The sequence below is a fragment of the Haliotis rubra genome, unplaced genomic scaffold (assembly GCF_003918875.1).
Source record: "Haliotis rubra isolate DU_JTF1 unplaced genomic scaffold, ASM391887v1 Scf330, whole genome shotgun sequence".
NCBI lineage: Eukaryota > Metazoa > Mollusca > Gastropoda > Lepetellida > Haliotidae > Haliotis > Haliotis rubra.
In genome coordinates this window covers 332,847-353,987 of record NW_025767003.1, presented here as the reverse complement: position 1 = coordinate 353,987, position 21,141 = coordinate 332,847, and the positions used below count along the sequence as shown (strand labels likewise).

General features: G+C 43.0%; 1 protein-coding gene across 1 annotated transcript in view; it reads right to left on the bottom strand.

Annotated features, from left to right (window-relative positions):
- Positions 1-788: 788 nt before the first annotated feature.
- LOC124284198 (phosphatidylserine lipase ABHD16A-like) overlaps positions 789-21,141 on the bottom strand; it is a 46,934-nt gene continuing 26,581 nt past the window's right edge. The window contains 10 exon segments of the mRNA XM_046720264.1: positions 789-1,094; positions 2,518-2,564; positions 3,669-3,767; positions 7,237-7,310; positions 8,324-8,398; positions 9,048-9,104; positions 10,376-10,439; positions 11,285-11,348; positions 12,149-12,313; positions 12,990-13,103. Coding sequence (XP_046576220.1) covers positions 1,005-1,094; positions 2,518-2,564; positions 3,669-3,767; positions 7,237-7,310; positions 8,324-8,398; positions 9,048-9,104; positions 10,376-10,439; positions 11,285-11,348; positions 12,149-12,313; positions 12,990-13,103 — 849 coding nt within the window. The 3' untranslated portion in view covers positions 789-1,004.

Sequence of the window (21,141 nt, the reverse complement as noted above, 5' to 3'; positions counted from 1 at the left end):
GAAGTCCATTATTGTAGATGTGTTAGTTTCATATGTTTTTGTGGTCAGAAGTGGTTTGCACACCTAAACAATAAATTCTGGATTTATGGTCTCTTTACTTTTTACCTTTTTTCTCAATACATGCCAAAATATATTAAAGCCAGGTCTCAGTTATCTTTCTAACAGGACGATGCTGAGTGGTTTATGACTAATATTCTACTGTGTCTTCTTGGAATGGGGACTCTATAATTTCTGCTAAAAATACTGAAACATACATCATATGTGGCGTCTCCACCAAGCAGTGAATGGGTACCCAGTAGGATGAGATCTTCATGTGACAATAAATATTGCAACGCCTCATACTGCAGCTTGGGTTGTATACTCCATCAGGAACTGTGATAAAATATGAGTACAAAGTCATCCAAACATCAAGGCAATAATAATGTTAAGCCATGACCAATCACTTGGACTAACTATACAAAAAGTTTAATTTTAAATCTTATCGTCTGAGCATTTCAATTAACACAGTATGTTATGTTTACAGTTGCAGGTTTAGACATTCTTGGAGTCAAACCTTGGTCATTAGGCCACTTGTGACAGACATTGTCAAGATGGGATAAAATTTACCAGAATGAGGGGTATATTTGAATATTCAAATCTAAAGATGCTAATCCCTCTCAGATCACAATCAGCCACTTACATCACTGACAACTTGAACAGTCCTGACGCAAAGTAATGATCATCACATTCAACAAATATAAGAAAAAGTATTCTATAAACACATATGATTAAAAAAAAAAAGTATGAAAAATATTTTCTAAATTTATTATAAGTGCTAAATGTTTATGAAAAAAGGTATGAATTATGAGAAATATGACAGCAATATATACACTATAAAAACAGATAAGGAAAGATGACAAAAAACACAGTTATCTCCCCTTGTGCACACACTGTCTTATGTAAAACATAGGAAATACATATTGTCACATGACAACAATTGATTTTCTCCTAGTCTGAGCCTGTCATCAGTCGTGAGGGGACCATGGTTTGTGGAAGAAATTATGTGCCAACGGTGTACAGTGGGTTGAGTCAAAATCCTCCATGTACTTGGAAGCCTGAAACATTCCACATAATCATAAATAATCAGCAGAGAGGTTCATCGATAATACGTAGGACAGGATACAGAGAGAATACTACACAGGTTCTCGGTAGATATAAGTTTTATAAAGCAAGCAAACCTCCTGTTGTGTCTGACCAAGTGAAAGTGAGGTAAAAAAGGACAGGAAGTGCACGTGTTTCATAAAATTGGTATGTAATAAGAATGAGTGTCATATTTTATACATTAACCACCTTCTAAATGGTAACTGATTTCACAAAAAAGCCTGTGCACTACTTTGTGCATTTCAATGTAAGCGTATAATCATGATGTTCGTAAGTTTGAGTAGACAAAAGAATAGATGAGTGTAGAGTTGGGGAGGCAATTATAACGAGAGCATAAACAAAGTTGAGCTTAGAGAAAGCTTGAAATTTTAGATACCATATTCATTGATTGTCATATCTACCACTTCATCATTACATTCAAATGTCACTCGACAAACACCGCAAATAATTCATATTTTGCCTCTAGTTAATGTTACTGTACATCGCCTATTCAGCTGTACAGACCTTCAGGTCATTCGAGTTGATCAATTGTCTGTTGAATGGTTACCAAAGAGCATCACAAACACTTCCACGATTCAGATGCACATCTTTCTTCCATCCCCCATAAATACATACGACCAATCTGTAGGGTTGTATCCATGTGATGTCAGCTATCATATGCTGTCTATAAAATGAACCCACGTATAAGGCGAGCCCCTGTATATGATGAGAAAGCCACAATAACTCGGTGCGCCTAGTGGCTGCAAGAGTTGTATACTCCCCAGGGAGTTGAGATTGATAATGCGATGTGCCGTTGAGATAGACATCCAATGATTGAGGGAAAAAATACCATCGCCTTGAACAAGCGCTAGTGCTTGGATATGTGCGCTATATAAATATCCTATAATAATAATAATATAAACCTTCAAACTGCTAATTTATAAACATTGTCTATAAAGCAGATATCATCACATTTACTATCCCATAAAAACGTTTATGTCTTCCACTGTAATCAATAAACAGTCTGTTTCCAGCAAGAGGGAGTGAGTAACAAGACCATTTAACACAGATTCTGAACAGTGTTTCTTACAAAACAAAAAACATAATCAAATGTTGTGCATTCATAGCTTTTGGTCGTGGGAGCCGTACCAATTCACACTTATCAGAGGGGTACAAATAGTCCGTGGTCTAGACTACCAGTTGCCCGACTTCCATCTTTGTGGAAGCCACAGTGGCTAAGTGGGTTAGATGGCCAACTTTGTGTGCTGGCAATTAGGTGCCTGACTCTGAGGGTGTGGGTTCGAATCCCGGATGGGACTCAACCCAACAAAAGTACTAGAATCTGTACTTTACTGAGAAAGTGCAATCCCAAACATAACATACGTAACAATAACTTACCAAGAATATAACTAATTGATTTTTCTTCACTTGATCAAAATCTTCTCCTGAAATGATAAAAAATAAATCATTATAATCCTCAAAAGGACAAAAAGAGTGAGTGAGTGAGTTTAGGTTTACGCCGCACTCAGCAATATTCCAGCTATATGGCGGCGGTCTGTAAATAAACGAGTCTGGACCAGACAATCCAGTGACCATCAGTATCAGCATCAATCTACGCAATTGAGAACCGATGACATGTGTCAACCAAGTCAGCTAGCCTGACCACCCGATCCCGTTAGTCGCTTCTTACGACAAGCATGGGTTACTGAAGATTCATCAGTCTGGGACTTGCTCATGTTTAAATATTACAACACCTATAAACCTCTACAATCAGTAGATTTGACACAGTATACCCTATACTTCAGCATTTTAAAGTAAGTAAAAACCATACCGTTGTTGAATTAAACAATGTCAAGATCTCATTAATATGAACATATCTGATTTGGGTATTGTTCATTTCTCAAATCATCTGATGGGTTACACTGTGCCCTTATCCAACCTTGACTTTGTTTAACCTATGTTTACTCCTCAGTGTTCAATATTCAAGTAAGAGCCATGCAAATTAGATACTGAATCCTGCCTGTTTCTTGGTCACTTTGGTCAAGAAAATATCCTTAAAAAGAGTTGGAATACTTTGTTGCACAAGAAACGGCTGTTGTGTGTGGAACTGTCCTTAAGTTTTCCCTGAATGTGTTTAACCGTATCAGTTACTGGCAGTTATGAATGGTAAGGAGGTGAGGTGAAATTGGGTTTAACGTCGTGCTTGGGAATATTTCGCTCATATGACGACGTGAATGCGTGTGTATGTGTATGTGCGGCTGCTTGTACTAGCCCACACTTAAGCTGGTTTTATAGTACTAGCCCACTGAGATACCATGCCGCAGTGAAGCATGAATACCCCACTCAGACACATTATACTGACTCTCGCCGACCAGTCCTTGTTGTACCCATTAATGCGAACGCCAGGCAGGGACCAACAAGTACCATATTTTAACGTCTTTTGGTATGACGCGGTCGGGGATCGAACCCGCGACCTTCCGGCTCTCCGGGCGGACGCTCTAACCACTACACCACGGAGGCAGTCGAAATGGTAAGGAAAACATACTCACCTAAATGACAAGGAAATGAATGTGAGTTCTCCTCTGTGTAAGACCGTATTGTGGCTACACACCAGTCAGCATCAACATTGTACTCCGACCACATCACAGCTGAAGCAAAACATACACAGTCATATACATGCTCGACACAAGTCATATACATGCTGGACACAAGTTAGTGTTGGCGCTTGGTTGTGGGTGGATGTGTGGGTGCATGTGTGGTTCCATGTGTGGTTCCATGTGTGGTTCCATGTTTGATTCCATGTGTGGTTCCATGTTTGATTCCATGTTTGGTTCCATGTTTGATTCCATGTTTGATTCCATGTGTGGTTCCATGTTTGATTCCATGTGTGATTCCATGTGTGGTTCCATGTGTGATTCCATGTTTGATTCCATGTGTGGTTCCATGTTTGATTCCATGTGGTTCCATGTGGATTCCATGTGATTCCATGTTTGATTCCATGTGTGTTCCATGTTTGATTCCATGTGTGGTGGTTCCATGTGTTGTTCCATGTTTGGTTCCATGTTTGATTCCATGTTTGATTCCATGTGTGGTTCCATGTTTGATTCCATGTTCCCATGTGTGGTTCCATGTGTGGTTCCATGTTTGATTCCATGTTTCCATTCCATGTGTTGATTCCATGTGTGGTTCCATGTGTGGGTTCCATGTGTGGTTCCATGTTTGATTCCATGTGTGGTTCCATGTGTGGTTCCATGTGTGGTTCCATGTGTGATTCCATGTGTGATTCCATGTGTGGTTCCATGTTTGATTCCATGTGTGGTTCCATGTTTGATTCCATGTTTGATTCCATGTGTGGTTCCATGTTTGATTCCATGTTTGATTCCATGTGTGGTTCCATGTGTGATTCCATGTTTGATTCCATGTGTGGTTCCATGTTTGATTCCATGTGTGATTCCATGTTTGGTTCCATGTTTGTGTTCCATGTTTGATTCCATGTGTGGTTCCATGTTTGATTCCCATGTGTGGTTCCATGTGTGGTTCCATGTGTGGTTCCATGTTTGATTCCATGTTCGATTCCATGTGTGGTTCCATGTGTGGTTCCATGTGTGGGTGCATGTGTGGAGGTCCATGTTTGGTTCCATGTTTGATTCCATGTGTGGTTCCATGTGGTTCCATGTGTGGTTCCATGTGTGATTCCATGTGTGATTCCATGTTTGATTCCATGTTTGATTCCATGTGTGGTTCCATGTTTGATTCCATGTGTGATTCCATGTTTGATTCCATGTTTGATTCCATGTGTGGTTCCATGTTTGATTCCATGTTTGATTCCATGTGTGGTTCCATGTTTGATTCCATGTTTGATTCCATGTGTGATTCCATGTTTGGTTCCATGTTTGATTCCATGTGTGGTTCCATGTGTGTGGTTCCATGTTTGATTCCATGTTTGATTCCATGTTTGATTCCCATGTGTGTGATTCCATGTTTGGTTCCATGTTTGATTCCATGTTTGATTCCATGTGTGGTTCCATGTTTGATTCCATGTTTGATTCCATGTTTTGGTTCCATGTGTGGTTCCATGTTTGATTCCATGTTTGATTCCATGTGTGTTCCATGTGTGGTTCCATGTGTGATTCCATGTGTGGTGGATGCATGTGTGGGTGCATGTGTGATTCCATGTTTGATTCCATGTGTGGTTCCATGTTTGATTCCATGTGTGGTTCCATGTGTGATTCCATGTGTGGTTCCATGTTTGATTCCATGTGTGATTCCATGTTTGATTCCATGTGTGATTCCATGTTTGATTCCATGTTTGATTCCATGTGTGGTTCCATGTTTGGTTCCATGTTTGATTCCATGTGTGGTTCCATGTTTGATTCCATGTTTGATTCCATGTGTGGTTCCATGTTTGATTCCATGTGTGGTTCCATGTTTGGTTCCATGTTTGATTCCATGTTTGATTCCATGTGTGGTTCCATGTGTGGTTCCATGTGTGGTTCCATGTTTGATTCCATGTGTGGTTCCATGTGTGTGTTGCATGTTGATTCCATGTTTGATTCCATGTGTGGTTCCATGTTTGATTCCATGTGTGGTTCCATGTGTGATTCCATGTGTGATTCCATGTTTGATTCCATGTTTGATTCCATGTTCCATTCCATGTGGTTCCATGTGTGGTTCCATGTTTGATTCCATGTTTGATTCCATGTGTGATTCCATGTTTGATTCCATGTATGATTCCATGTGTGGTTCCATGTTTGGTTTCCATGTTTCCATGTGATTCCATGTGTGGTTCCATGTGTGGTTCCATGTGTGGGTGCATGTGTGGGTGCATGTGTGGTTCCATGTTTGATTCCATGTGTGGTTCCATGTTTGATTCCATGTTTGATTCCATGTTTGATTCCATGTGTGGTTCCATGTGTGGTTCCATGTTTGATTCCATGTGTGGTTCCATGTTTGATTCCATGTTTGATTCCATGTGTGGTTCCATGTTTGATTCCATGTTTGATTCCATGTGTGGTTCCATGTTTGATTCCATGTTTGATTCCATGTGTGATTCCATGTGTGGTTCCATGTGTGGTTCCATGTGTGGTTCCATGTGTTCCATGTGTGGTTCCATGTTTGATTCCATGTGTGATTCCATGTTTGATTCCATGTGTGGTTCCATGTGTGGTTCCATGTGTCGTGTGGTTCCATGTGTGATTCCATGTGTGATTCCATGTGTGATTCCATGTTTGATTCCATGTTTGATTCCATGTGTGGTTCCATGTTTGATTCCATGTGTGATTCCATGTTTGATTCCATGTTTGATTCCATGTATGGTTCCATGTGTGATTCCATGTGTGGTTCCATGTATGGTTCCATGTGTGGTTCCATGTGTGGTTCCATGTTTGATTCCATGTTTGATTCCATGTGTGGTTCCATGTGTTTTGTTGTTTAACATTATTTGTTTGTTGCTTAACGTTATATTGCACTCAGCAATATTCCAGCTATATGGCAGCAGTCTGTAAATAATCAAATCTGGACCAGACAATCCAGTGATCAAGGCATGAGCATCAATCTATGCAATTGGGATATAATGACGTGTGTCAACCAAGTCAGTGAGACTGATAACCCGATCCCATGAGTCGCCTCTTACGACAAGCATGGGTTGCTGAAAAACAATACTAATTGCGATCTTGTGTGGATCCATGTGTGTTCTGAGTGTAGGGGTGGGTATTGCAGAGAATATTCATATTGCGATATATTGCGATGCGAAAGCATGTATTGCGATATGCATTGCAATATATTGCATGAAGTATTTTTAAACAAAAAACTACTTATAATCGAGTTACTGCTTGATTTATAGAGCAAAAACACAACAAATTCACTATGCTTGATTAAGCTTTAATAACAAATTTTAATTATGATAAAATAAAAATGTGAATAATATTTGGCACAAATGAAACAAGGAAAGATTTCCGAGTGTTACGACGTTTTCCGAATGCATGTCAAAATACCGGTTTTCGATCAGTGTATTGCAATACATATCGTTTTCATGTTTGAACCGGTAAATACAGGTAAACCGGTTATATTACGCAGCCCTATCTGAGTGCAGTTCGATGTGTGACAGTGTTGACTTACCCTGCTCAGCTCTCTCTTTTGACAGCCACATGTCAAGCACAGCAGCTGTACTAGGATCAAGTATTTTGGGATATCTGGAAAATAGTTTCAAGGAGCAAGTTAGCACTTTGAGTGAGCAAATGGAGCTTAAAGACTGTAAGACTGTTAGTCTCTCCATGTGCTGTTGAGAGTCATGACAGTACTGTGTTGTTGTATAATCAATAATGTGTCAGTTATGCGGTTGGAAATATTTTCAGGTTCGAGGTCAGCAATCTCTGCTACTTTCACAGATCATCTCTCACAACTGACCAGGACAATGATCAACAATACCCAACAGCTGGAAGACATTTGGTTTGTTCTACAGCTACAGTCAGCAATATCCCAGCCTACCAGAGTGGCCTTTAAATAATCAGCAACCAAGGATTCAGTATTCAGTGCCACTGAGGTCTCCTACTCTCAAAAGCGCCTCTGTGGTGTAGTGGTTAGAAGCGTCTGCCGGAGGCGAGCGGAAGGTTGCGAGTTCAATCCCGACCGCGTCATACCAAAAGAGCGTTAAAATATGGTACTTGTTGGTCCCTGCCTGGCTTTCGGCATTAATGGGTACAACAAGGACTGGTCGGCTCGGACTCAGTATAATGTGTCTGAGTGGGGTATTCATGCTTCACTCGCGGCATGGTATCTCAGTGGGCTAGCACTATAAAACCAGCTTAAGTGTGGGCTAGTACAAGCAGCCCGCGTACACATACACATGCATGCATCGTCGTCATATGGCGAAATATTCTCAAGCCGCGACGATAAACCCAATTTCACCTCACCTCACCTACTCTCAACCTGGTCCATTTAACCACCATATTCTAACCTGGTCTCCCATAAAATACTTAACAGAGACTGCTGTCATGTACGTAAAGAATCCATCCTGGTGAATATTTCAATTTGCAAAAGGAAATAATATGTACCACACAGAAATGAACATGGACTCTAGCCTTCTGGTTGATGTCATCAGGACTGACAAATCTAGATTTACAAATAAAGAGTTATGCCCCTTTGTATCAATGTATACCTGTACTTATATATGAAAAAATGTCTCAACTGTTAATTACTGACTTACCTATACTGCAATAGTTTAGCAAGAAGCATGTTCCCACGGTTACTTCGAACTTGTGGAGGAAGACCAGGATTTACCCTGTAAGAAAACAACAAACTGCTTGTGACAAACTGCCATATGTAATCTTTCAATGCAGTTTTGAACCTTCAATTGTGTTGGGTTTGACACTGCTTTGAACAGTATTTTCACACGCAAAAGTACTTGCCAGAAAAACACAAGAAGACGTGCAACATGACACAAGTAGCAGACATTCACCAAAGTGGTTAAACCAATGGGTTCTGACAGACCATGGATACTTTATAGGTGGATTATGGGATTCAAACCAATTATCAGCGAAGATCCTAACACAACTAAGAAGGTAACTGTACATACAGTAGTAGCGACATGTTAATGTCAAATTAATATATATTCTTCCTATAATTCCATTTTAGTTCTCATTTTCTGGGTAATTTTGTAACAGAACCACTGGTAGGTCTCAATAGCCACATATATTCAGAATTTCCTGCTAGTTTCTGAGAGGATTTAATGTGATAATATAATTCTCTGCATATAATAAATACCTATTATTACAGAAATACAAATGAAACTGTAGATTATTACACATAAATGTAACAATAATTCTGGGGTTTACAACTGTAAATATGTGCAAACAAAACTTAACCGATGTGCAAACAAAACAGATTCTATACACAAACAAAACTGATTCGAATTCCGAATATTGCATTACTCTGTGGTGATTATTTCATCCTTAGATCTTCGTATCAACAGGACTTGTCCATGGTACCTGCAAACATAAACAAAACATCTCAGGGTTTCTCCAGAAACAACCAATATTCACATGAAATGTGAATGGGTTCATCTGACACTGTGAGTGTAATGATTATCAAAAAATGAGACAGAGAAATCATCTTGTGTTGGGCTAAAATCTGTGTGAACCAAACACTACAAGAATGACAGACTGGACTAAAACATGAGTAGCTTGAGTGAGTGAGTGAGTTTAGTTTTACGCCACACTCAACAATATTCCAGCTATATGGCAGCGATCTGTAAATAATTGAGTCTGGACCAGACAATCCAGTGATCAACAGCATGAGCATCAACCTGCGCAACTGGGAAACGATGACATGTGTCAACCAAGCCAGCGAGCCTGACCACCCGATCCCGTTTGCGCCTCTCACGACAACCATGGGTTACTGAAGATTCATTCTAACCCGGACCTTCACGGCTGAATAGCTGGAGAGCCAATGATGTTTCACTGAAACTTGCGTCACAACTTTGATTGTGTAGATGCATTCTGATTTTACTGAACTACCATAAATACAAGAATTGATAGTGGCCTGTCATCATGTCGGTTTATGTACCTTTAGTGCTCTGGAGACTAGGGGTCGAATTATTGAACTATCGACGTATCACAATTACCCAATGTCATTTCATCAACTTAATTAATGTATAAGCATTGATGCCCCACTGTAAGACACATAGATCATTGATAGCATTGATACGGCTATCATTAACTTTCTGGTTTTATAGGTTTTAACTAGTGGCTGCAAGAGTTGTATGCTCCCCAGGGAGTTGAGATTGATAATATGAAGTGCCGTTGAGATTGACATCCTTCAAGGGAATAACAAAGCACCTGTGACTGTGAGCAGCCTAGCTGGAACTCGGCGCTATATGAATAGATTATAATAATAATATACTAACAATAAAAATAACTGCTTGAAGAGAGAGGTGATCAGCCAGTCATGATAAATACAGAAAAGATGAGGACAGACAAAGTGGACAGTTGCATTACCTATCTTCCCACAAACAGCAGCAATATATGTTTTTTGTTTAATGCTGCACTTGGCAATACTTCAGCTATGAGAACAGGTTGTAAATATCAAATATGGACCACACAATCCTGTGATGGTCACCATGATCATCGATCCATAAAATGAATGTGATGATATGCACTCCACTAAGATCCTGAGACTGACTGGCAGATCTGTTAAGTTGGCTCTTACACAATCACAATACTGACAGTAGAAATGACTTCGGTGGGACCAGTCTACTTACTTGACAACCTGCTCCGCTATGTTCAGGTTCATGTAGTTCCGTAGAGCAAATGTTACAATGCTCTCTGAAAATAACATTATTCAGATTTATTACCCATATGCTTTAAACTTATCATGTGAAAACATGTGAAACACACATGAAATGATGGTTTCACGCTCTCTACAGAACTGTCATGTCACAGTGCTGGATTTAGCACTTAGAACATGCACTAGTGCGAATTGAAGCTGCAAAATGCAGCTGCAATATTTTGCTGTTCAAAGAATGCAGACTTCAGCTAAGAGAGCAGTCTGATGATGAGTGAGTGAGTGAGTTTAGTTTGAAGCCGCACTCAGCAATATTCCAGCTATATGGCGGCAGTCTGTACATAATCGAGTCTAGACCAGACAATCCAGTGATCAACAGCATGAGCATAAATCTACGCAATTTGGATGCAATGATATGTGTCAACCAAGTCAACCAGCCTGACCACCCGATCCCGTTGGTCGCCTCTTACAATAAGCATGGGTTACTGAAGACCAAATCTAACCCGGATTACTTAATGTTGCACCAGGTGCAATAAGGTTTCATTTCCTTCAATTGAAACCTTGTGTCATGCCATGTCGTCATTGCACCTTAACGACTCCGTTGATGCGAGTGAGTGAGTGAGTTTAGTTTTACACCGTCCTCAGCGATATTCCAGCTATATGGCAGTTCAGATGATATGATGCTGAAGTTGAAAGCTTGAGGACACAGTTGAGGTCTTCAACAACAGGTGGCTAATATAGAGGTTAATATAGACACGTGTTGTGCAAATTGAAACACTTCTTTAGCTTGCATCAAGTCTGCATTAAGGTAATGAGATCCCTTTTTTCACACACAAATTTAACTATTAACGAATGGCTACATTGTGCACAGCTCAAGGTTTCTTACTTAATACTTCTGGCATCTTAGAAACGGCAAGAGGGACGATGTCATCAAATGTAGCATCTAACACCTGAAATAGTAATGAAATATTTACTGTCTCTGAATCAAGTGAACTTTGGAAAACACATGTCATAAATATAGATAAGTTTGAATCGAGCCAATCAATAGTTATAACATACCTGTCAACCCTCACGCATTTGGCGTGAGTCTCACGCTTTATTGACAAATGTCATGCTCTCACGCCTCCAAATAATAATCTCAGGCATATCTGGTAGCCAAAAATAATTTCAAAATTAATACGCATTTTCGTTTGTTTTTGCGTAAAGTTGAATATTGAAAGAACGCCTGAATGAACGAAGTACTGAAACGATGTTTATACGAATGATTCGGCTTATTATTATTAATTAGCATGCATCTTTTAGTGTCAAAATAATGCAACCAGAAGGCTCCAAATGCTCCTGAAAATCACTAAACTTCATTTTCGGTGGCGGGGGGCGACATGACCCCGGCTGGACCCCGGCTTATTTTTTTCAGTCTCACTCCAGGGGTTGACAGCTCTGTTATAAGCACAGCCCAGTGATATGAAACTAAAAATATGAAACTAAAACTAATCACTCCTGTTTCACAAACTTAAGTAAAACCCTGGTCAGCACACCATTTACCCCAAAACTAGGCACTGCATTCTGAGAACCACTTGTCAACTCTTTCTCAAGTACTGGGGCCCTTTTGTGCCCGAGAATGTACAGTGGGTTGTCATGGTTGCATAAAAATACTGTCCATTTCAGAACAGCAGTCCACTATCATCACTATGTCAACAAATGGTGTATCCATAGCAATGTATCATGACAACACCTTTCAGGAGAAACCTACCATGTATTTAATGTCGGGATAGTTCATGGCGGCCCAACTAGCAGAGTACCCGCCGATGGACCAGGCAAATATGACGATGTTCTGTGGCTGAAATCCCAACTTGTGAATGGCATACTGCATTACGGCATCAATGGCGTTCTGCTCCTGGTCAGGGAATGGAACTCCCTGTGAACACAAGACACAAACAGATCATACAAAGTCTCAAGGTCGTACCATACAAGTCTCAAGGTTGTACCATACAAGTCTCAAGGTTGTACCAAAAAGTCTCAAGGTTGTACCATACAAGTCTCAAGGTTGTATCATGCAAGTCTCAAGGTTGTACCATACAAGTCTCAAGGTTGTACCATACAAGTCTCAAGGTTGTACCATAAAAATCTCAAGGTTGTATCATACAAGTCTCAAGGATGTACCATACAAGTCTCAAGGTCGTACCATACAAGTCTCAAGGTTGTACCATACAACAATACACTAACATTGATCATATTGCTGCCTTCTCCTATTTGACCAATTCTACTGCCTATTGTGACTGTAAATATAAAACCGTATGTTTCAATACAATGAGGAAAATATTTTATAACGCCAGTGACACAGGCTGGTGATTGACATTACTCTGAGCAGTGAATAACACAAGATAATGATTGCCACTACTTTGTCATAGACAGACTATTTAATATACTGGGGCCTCGGGGTGTTTGTTTGAAACACTCCCCCAACAGCTACAACACATTCAATTCATTTCCGGCAAGGTAGAACTAAAATAATGGTGAAAGCATGGGTACGGAGCTGACAAGGAGCAAACAAATGATTTTTCAAACACCGTTGAGACTATGTCAGCACTTACAGAGCTTCCACCAAATCCAGGGTGGTTCCAGCCCAGAATGGAGTAGTTGAGGTCCATGGGGGTCCCACAGCAGCCAATCTCGTAGAAGCCAGCATTGCCCTCGCAGCAGATTACCTGGGGAACATGTCAGTGTGTATGAGCAACCTGTCAGTGGGTTGTCGTCGTCAACCCTTACAACCACAGGCTTTCCTCATTAAGGTTTAAACTTGTAGCATATGCCAAAGGCTCCCCCTGAACAACAGCTCAAAAGGTATGAAACTTGAACAATCTTGTTTTCAGAAGAAAATTGAGCTAATGAAGGAATCAACTTTGGGGACCGTTCCACCAACCGATCTTATCTAAGATCAATCTTAGCAAAATACACCAATTTTACAATCGTCTTAGCTAAAAGTTACACCCGTTCCACTAACCGATCTTAGGCTGATCGTGGCCTGTTCCGATCTTACGATCCGATCTAAGCTTATATCGAGACGCTCTCGTGCGAGAGATAGAGATTTGCGAGGAAGTAGTTTTGGAACCAAGTGTAAACCTCGAGAAAAATATTAGGGTAGTGAGCACCTTGGTTTCAGGGGCAAGTGCTTGTGAACGCCTCTACCTCGCCACAATAACATCATCTGATAACGTATCTAGAATCTGTCAGTGGTCTTGAAAAACATGCAGCCTGCCTTAAAAGTTAGAATCCCCCCACCAAATAAGCACAGTGAAATCAAACATATTTTGTATCTTTTTGTTTCAGAACATTGTTCACTTCACCACCCGTCCCTATTATTAACCATGACGTTGCAATATTGTTGTACAAATGTATTACACCGACTCCCTACCCTGTGTTACCATGACGACAGTGGTCAGACTGGCCTCACATTTGTAAGGCTTCAGAGCAGTGTTTGTTTACATCACAGAATTAATCTGGGTCTTGTTTATCTAATGCTGCACTCAGCAATATTACAGCTATATTACAGCAATCTGTAAATAATCGAGTCTGGACTAGACAACAGCATGATCATCCATCTGCAATATGGGATACAATGACATGGGTCAACCAAGGCAGCGAGCCTGACCACCCAAGCCTGTTACAGCAAGTACGGGTGCTGAAAAACAAGTCTAACATGGATATTCACTTGTCATATTCACTTTCACTCTTAAGTGAATTTGCTGTTGTTGTTCACCAACATTTCCAGAGATGCTATGAAGCTGAAATAACATTGATGCAACATCACAACTCTCTCTCTCTCAACTTTTCCAGATAGTACATTTAAGAGCAAGTTGGAGACTGTAGTAATTAAAACAAGAAGACAAAGTCATCAATATCCCCCGCAATGGCAAAATACGCTTCATGATTATGTCTACGAGTTATGATTTTGTCAAATATTTAGGTGTGTATATAGAAAGGTGGAAGGAGAGTATTGAAAGGTTTTGAAAGTTCTGCTCCAGAAAGCAGCACTATCACCAAAGTAGTAGAGGGAATGATTGTACGGGACCAGGTCCAACAAAAGCCTCTGCAAAGCCTTATTCCCCAAATAAGGCTTTGGTCGGACCCTTAGCTCTTGCTACCATTACCCCTACTATAAAAAAGTTTGGGATGCTAGCGGGATGCGAACGCACCTCTTAGCCGCACCACTTAACCGACTGAGCCACTGAAGTGTGTTGGTTTAACGGGTCTATCCTGGGATTGTATCATCCAATACTGGGCTGCGTCTAACGTGCCGCTATGACACTATGCCATGTTTACCTCGATGAAACAGTTTAATGTGAATCGCCTATGATCTCTTTGGTGTTTGTAATAAAGGCTTGCTGGGCTTTTTTCACCCCTTGTTCTATGTATTTTTTTTTCTCATCCTCACTGATAGCAGACTTACGAGACTTGGATCGAATCTCTTGTTTCATTCTATGATATTTTGCGAGTTCAGAGAGGACTAAGCGAAACTCCTCCTCTGAGATCTTACTGTCAGTGAGTGCGGTGGAAATAAGATAAACTTATGGTGTTAAGCTTTGCTTCAGCTAGAACCCGATCTCATTATGCTTCAATGCTTTCACGATGCAGTCTGCGGGATACAAGCTTAAGCACCACCCCAACACCCTGTCACCCCAGCTGTTATTTCGAGCCCCATCACTATAGGTGCGTACCACGATGGTAGCTAACAACCCAACACCTGCCACCCCTAGGCCCATGCTGGCTACCATAAGGGTAGTATCAGCCCGTCCCACGGCATTGAAAGCTCTATGGTACTTCTTATATAGTGCTTTCCGGCTTGTCGCATGTCTTGTTCTAGTTAGCGTTTTACATCACATAACTGCCTCAAAGCGGAACCGTCACGGTTTCCAGGGTCTTAAGCTACTTCCTCTCGACTGGGTACAGCCCCATCCTGTGTGCCTATAATATATCTTATGAGATATTTTTTAATTGGGCTTCAGTTAACAGTCGATCAGCGTGCTTGAGGGCTTATAAGGTATAAATCCTCATGTAGGAAAATAGGTGAGAATTTAATAGGTAACTCTGCATCCACAACAGCCCCTCCTCGGGGTTTATTGATTGGGTTATAGAATCCATTGAGGGGTCCAGTTGTATGATGATCACGTAGCGTTTTCTATGGGTTCGGGGATACCAGAGTACTCTGACTCCAGGTAAAAGTTGTTGTAATTCCTTATTACTATTAACTCTGTCGATATAGGCGTCTATGATAAGTGTGGAGCCTGGTACCATAGATGGAATCCCTATGTGCCCGTAGCAGTCATACCTTAACTTCGCCCTTGGAATGCCTGTAACATATTGGGTAAAACCGACCTTAGTATCATCCTTGTATTAGGGCCGGAGCGAAACAGCGGGTAAGATACGCTGTTTTAATTTCAGAGATATAACTTTGTTCCTTTAATGTGATATAAGGTGAGGTGAGGGTTAAGTTGACTATCCATTCAGGCTCTTTAAAATCTGATAACGACACCCGCCTATACACGTTGTCTTTCAAGTGCAGGATGTATAAGGTGTCTTCCTCACCAGGCTGGTCGAATCCCTCCGTGTCCCCTAGATCGTTAAGTGTAGTGTTGGGCCGAAGCCAAGACATTGTTATAATACTATTACGATATAATTTCCAACTGGTTTTCTGATAATAGTTCAGGGGTGAAGTGCACCCCCATGAAGTGTATGTTGTCGGTTAGGAATATCTTGGTTAGTGATATCGTGTCTTCCACGATCACGGTGAAACCCTGCAGACTGGTTTTGGAGTCGACACCCTAGCGCGCGTAAGCGTTACCAAGCGTGATACTGTTGTTGTTTCCCCACGGAGTTTGACCCCTTTTACGATTTCGACATCATTCCTAATGGTTCCCCTAGGTAGACTTGGATGACCAGTGTTGAGTTAAGCGGTGAGACTCTCAGGATCTTGACCACGCCCAATTCAGACACCAACTGCAATACCACGTTTTGCATCCGGGTTTACCGATAGCATAATGGGCTGCCATACTGGCGAGTGGGCTGATGACTTCGCTACATCTCTGGAGTCGGGCGTAAAGCCCGCGAGCAGGGTTCCGTTGTTCCGCGACTTTGTTTAGGTGGTTGTCTTTATTATCCGTGAACCGTGGGGGAGCCGAGCTTAATATTGAGAAACCAGTCGGCTTTATCGGGTATAACAACACCCACTTATCATCATCGGTGAAGGCGGAGTGTATATGGCTTATTTTTGGTGATAGCCGTCCGCGTTGCTCTCAACATCGGTTAAGTCGAACAGTTTGCCTCCGAGCGATGGGTATATTATCAATTATCACCGGTGTTGACAAGGGTGTACTTAGTGTTGACTGCGCTCTTGTGGTATCTACTATATCACTTAGGTTGCTAGTACCACGGAGGACTTCAACTTCGTTTGTAAATGCTGTTTTTCAGTTGCAAGGCATACAATTTACCATCTACTCGGAGTCGTCGAATCAGCGTGTGTCCCGAGGTCGGAGATCCCACATTGATGCATTTTTCAACTTCATTCCGGGGCCTTGTCGCTGGTCATTTTATGTGCAGCGTTATGCTAAGGTATCCTATATTCACGGGATTATGATTTATATCTAACACCGATATTATCAGCTCAGGGATGTTGCCCTTGGTTAACCTCTTATACTGCGAGGTGAAAGCGATTCAGTTCTACGTCGTTGTATTTCTCCGTTTTCACGATGCGGCTCTCTGTATAGTGGAAGGGTGACCCCTTGAATGTTGTCAGTTATTGCTAACCTGGCTGAGATGAATGCACAGCTCGATCACGGTACTAGGTCGGGTAACTTAGTGCCTGTGGTGGTAGTCGTTGGTTTTATCTCATCAGGCTGCGTACCGAGTGTCCTCGCCAATGAATGGGCCAAGTCTCAAGGGAGTTTCTTCCGTTGTTGGTTAACACCACTGTGCCGTTTGAGTCGTTCATCTTGAGTTAGGCTCCTAGGGGTTTTGAAGACCTGCATTTAGAGAACCTGCGCTGTAGTAGCGGCACTTATCTGGTTGCGAGCACCACCTACGAACAGTTTATTGTTGCTAAGCGTTGATGTTAGTCCATCGCGGTAGGTAGGTTATATCGCACAGTGCTACTTCGAGTTGCCCGGCGTATTATCGATCGGCGTCGTCAGCTGAACGGCCTCACCGCTTGTTATTCCTGGAAGTGTTATGTACATGTTAGAGTATATAAACTCATTATATAATAGTTTTAAAATGTACTCCCCTGGAGTGTTTTACCCTAAACTGGGCGTAGATTTCCCCACATGAAGATTGTGGTCGCTGCGGGTTGTATTTGGCCAGTTCATAGATGTGTTTGATAAGTATAAGTTTTGGTGACTAGCGCTAAGGTAGTTCAGCGGCAGTTCAACAAACCGATGCAGTTCTGGCAGAATCAACTCAACTTAGCGTGTGATGCTACAACAGGGTGTGGTGTGACATTGACCGACACTTTCGGCGTGGACGCTGAGTCAGTCTGTGTTCACGCGTTTCCGTGTACTACCAGGTCAGGCGTATCCTCAAAGAGATCAGCCCCGCTCCCACAGGAAAAGCGTGGAATGCAGTAAACAACCAATACGATAGGCGGGCCTCTGAGCGTGTTTGCAGCAATCGAACTAAACGAAGGCGGATTGGCGTTTGCGGGACCAAACCACGGGTTGGGTATCCCCATCGTTCACAATATGCCCTAGTGGAAGCCAGCGAGAGTTGAAAGAATGGGATTACGAGTGGTATCATCACCTCACAACCAGCGAGTGGGATGACCGTTACATGGCTTTCGACAACAGTAAGGATTACAGAGTCTGGAGGTTTGAGCGGGGGCAGCGGATGACTGGAAAAAGTTCATGCTGGACACATCGAAGGGTTTACTCGTGCGGGGTAATCAGGTTAAGCGGCTTCGATTGAGCGATGCGTGTGAAAGCTGTTGGAGTGCGCCAGGCATAAGCGTTCAATATCTAGGCAAAGGGGACTGCTACGGCGGCTCAGAAGCAGTTTATTGTCAGCGTTGAGGATGCTATCAATGCTCCAGTTGATCTCGAGTGCCATAAAAGCGCTACCAAGGCGTGTTGGAATATGCTGGAGTCGAAAAGTCGACTCGTGTTCGGCGATGGGGTTGTACATGGCTCCTAGCGATATGCAACTGAGAGTAAAAAAGTGGTGGGCTACAACAGCGAAATAGTCATAGCCACGGTGGGTCAAAAGTTGGCGTCAACCTCGATGTCAGCGTCCCCGTCCCACCACCCGACGACCGGTGAAAGCGGGTATAGTGGCACCACCCCGAGCCTAGGGTTCAACATACACCCCTGTGGGGGTGACCCTAATCAATCAGCAGCACATCGATCATTAAAACAGCCCTGGTGGTTGGTGGGGTAGCTTTAGGACTTATTTGGTTAAAATTCCTTAGCCGCTCGTACACCAGACCCACCACACCGGCGATGGCTGCCCACAGGTTTTGACTGAGCCATGTGGCAGTTTTAGCCAGAGCTCAGCAGCCGCGAGACTATGCTACCCAGGATGCCTGGCGGGGCTTCGGCGACCTTACCAGCCAGTTTAGCCAGGGCCTCCCGAGTTTTATCCAGGCTTTGACACCCCACCACTTGGTGGTGTGCATACTTGGGGGGTGTGGGGGTATCCCCACTCAATGACACTACCAGGGTTGATATGATGAACCCCAATGCGGTCAGAATGCTGGCGATGGTGATCCCTTGCTCCGGAACAGGATCGAATCCTGTCAGCTAAGCGTGGTGTCCTGGTAGAGGACTCGATCAATGGTTTCCCGCTACCGGCTGACCTGGGATCGAAGCTGGTCTCGGAAGGAGGATGCTGTTTCCAGCCGGTCTTTCTTTCATCTTCCAAATTACGTATTGGTTCCTCGATGGTGGCTTTCAGGGACTTCGTCCTCAGTTTCACTGAGTTTGGCCTTTTCATGGGCGTGTGGTGCGTCTATCGCTATCCAGTTTGGCGTGTTGTTCACGAGATGTCATGCAGAATGGTTTTGCATGGCCTTGTCCAGCCCTCGTAGTTCCGGCGGTAAATTCGAACCGGGTAAGGGTTTGTTATGGTATGTATGGCCAACAGCTTTTCAATGTTATCAGTCATATCTTGATCCGATGTAGGCCCCTGATGTCTTGCCAGATCTTGAAGGGGAAGGGCTTTGGGTGCGATCGCCACGTAATCTATGAAACCCTAGTTCATCGCCGGATAAAGTCACTCCCATGGCGACTGCCGAGTGTTGATAAGGCAAAGCGGTTCTCTAGTCGCGCTTATTCATGAGATCGATCTCGGGCTGACCCCTCAGTGCATGCGTGCCATTGTCATCAACAAAAACTTGGAATAGTCTCACCCCAAGCGGCTCTCAATGTAATTTCTATCCTCTTTTAAACCATCGTAAAACCGTTGTGACGGCCTGCTGTAGGAGTTAAGTTACTTTGTGAGAATGAGGTTTCATCATCCACGGCACTATTATCCCACATATCCTCCATAGGTATTTCCTCATAACAGCCTTCAGCCATTATTTAGTATTAAAACTTATATATTTCATTTATATAACAATATGCGGTAGAAAACTAGATCCTTTCAGAAGATCAAGAGAGCCTCTAGGTGCCAGAGCGTGTGCCAGTCGGTGACCATCACCAACAATCCCAGCAAGATAGACCAGAACCAAAGCGCTGCTGGTTAGATTCCCAAACCTTGGCGAGAATGACCTCATTGTACCGAGCACGCGGTTCGACTGGCGTTCAACCTCCGTTGACCTCCACCAGCGACAAGCGTGAGCTAGTGCGGAGCGTAGGTGGAGCCATTATCAAGAAAACCACCATCAAGATCAGCGGTAATGAGGTGCTGAGCATCGGCGACAGCGGCGTGTTTCACTGCTACGGGGATCTCTGGAAGCGAGGGAGAGCGTGTCAATGGCGTGTACCAGGGTATCAACAAATCGACCGGTTGCGCGCCAGGGTATGGAGTTCACACAAGACCAGCTAGACAAGCTATCGGACGGTGAAAAGGCCATCGCTCTCAAGCGTCACGGGAACAGGTTCTGCGTGCCTTTCGACTTCGAGTTGCTCCGCGGGACCGCAGCGCCCGTTTACCAGGCAGCTGGGTGATAGGCTTGAATCACGAGCTAACGTTTAGCGACTACAGCAAAGTAGTCTGCGTCGCCCGAGCGGTGATGAGGCCAGTTACGCCATAGACAACATCTCTCTGGAGTTCGACATGGTCACTAGCCCAGAGCTGGCCAGGCAGGTTCGAAGCCAGTACTTTCGGGGAAGATGGCCATCCTGTCGCGACCGCATACTGAGGCATAGATCAGTCGTGCGAGATAAAGCGACACTGTGTGGAATATCAACCTGAGCGTGCGGCACGATCGATGAAAGGTATCCTGGTCGTCCCAGTGGAGGATTACAAGCCGTTCCGGAGGGACGGCGAAGTTTTCAACCCGAGATTGAAAGGTGGAAGTGACCATCGGGGCGTGCCCAACCAGCTGTTCAGTCATGGTATGAGGGCATACCAGCAGTGGGATGAGATAAAAAGCTACGGTCATCAAACAACACCCATACATAACCAAGGACCTGGACCTATCCTCCGTGCAAATCGGTGAATACCTGGCCACCAAGTGCTGCAGCTGTGGTTGGACATGCGATCCACGGATGACGATAAACTGCATGGTAGCGGACGCCGCGCATAGACAATGGCAGC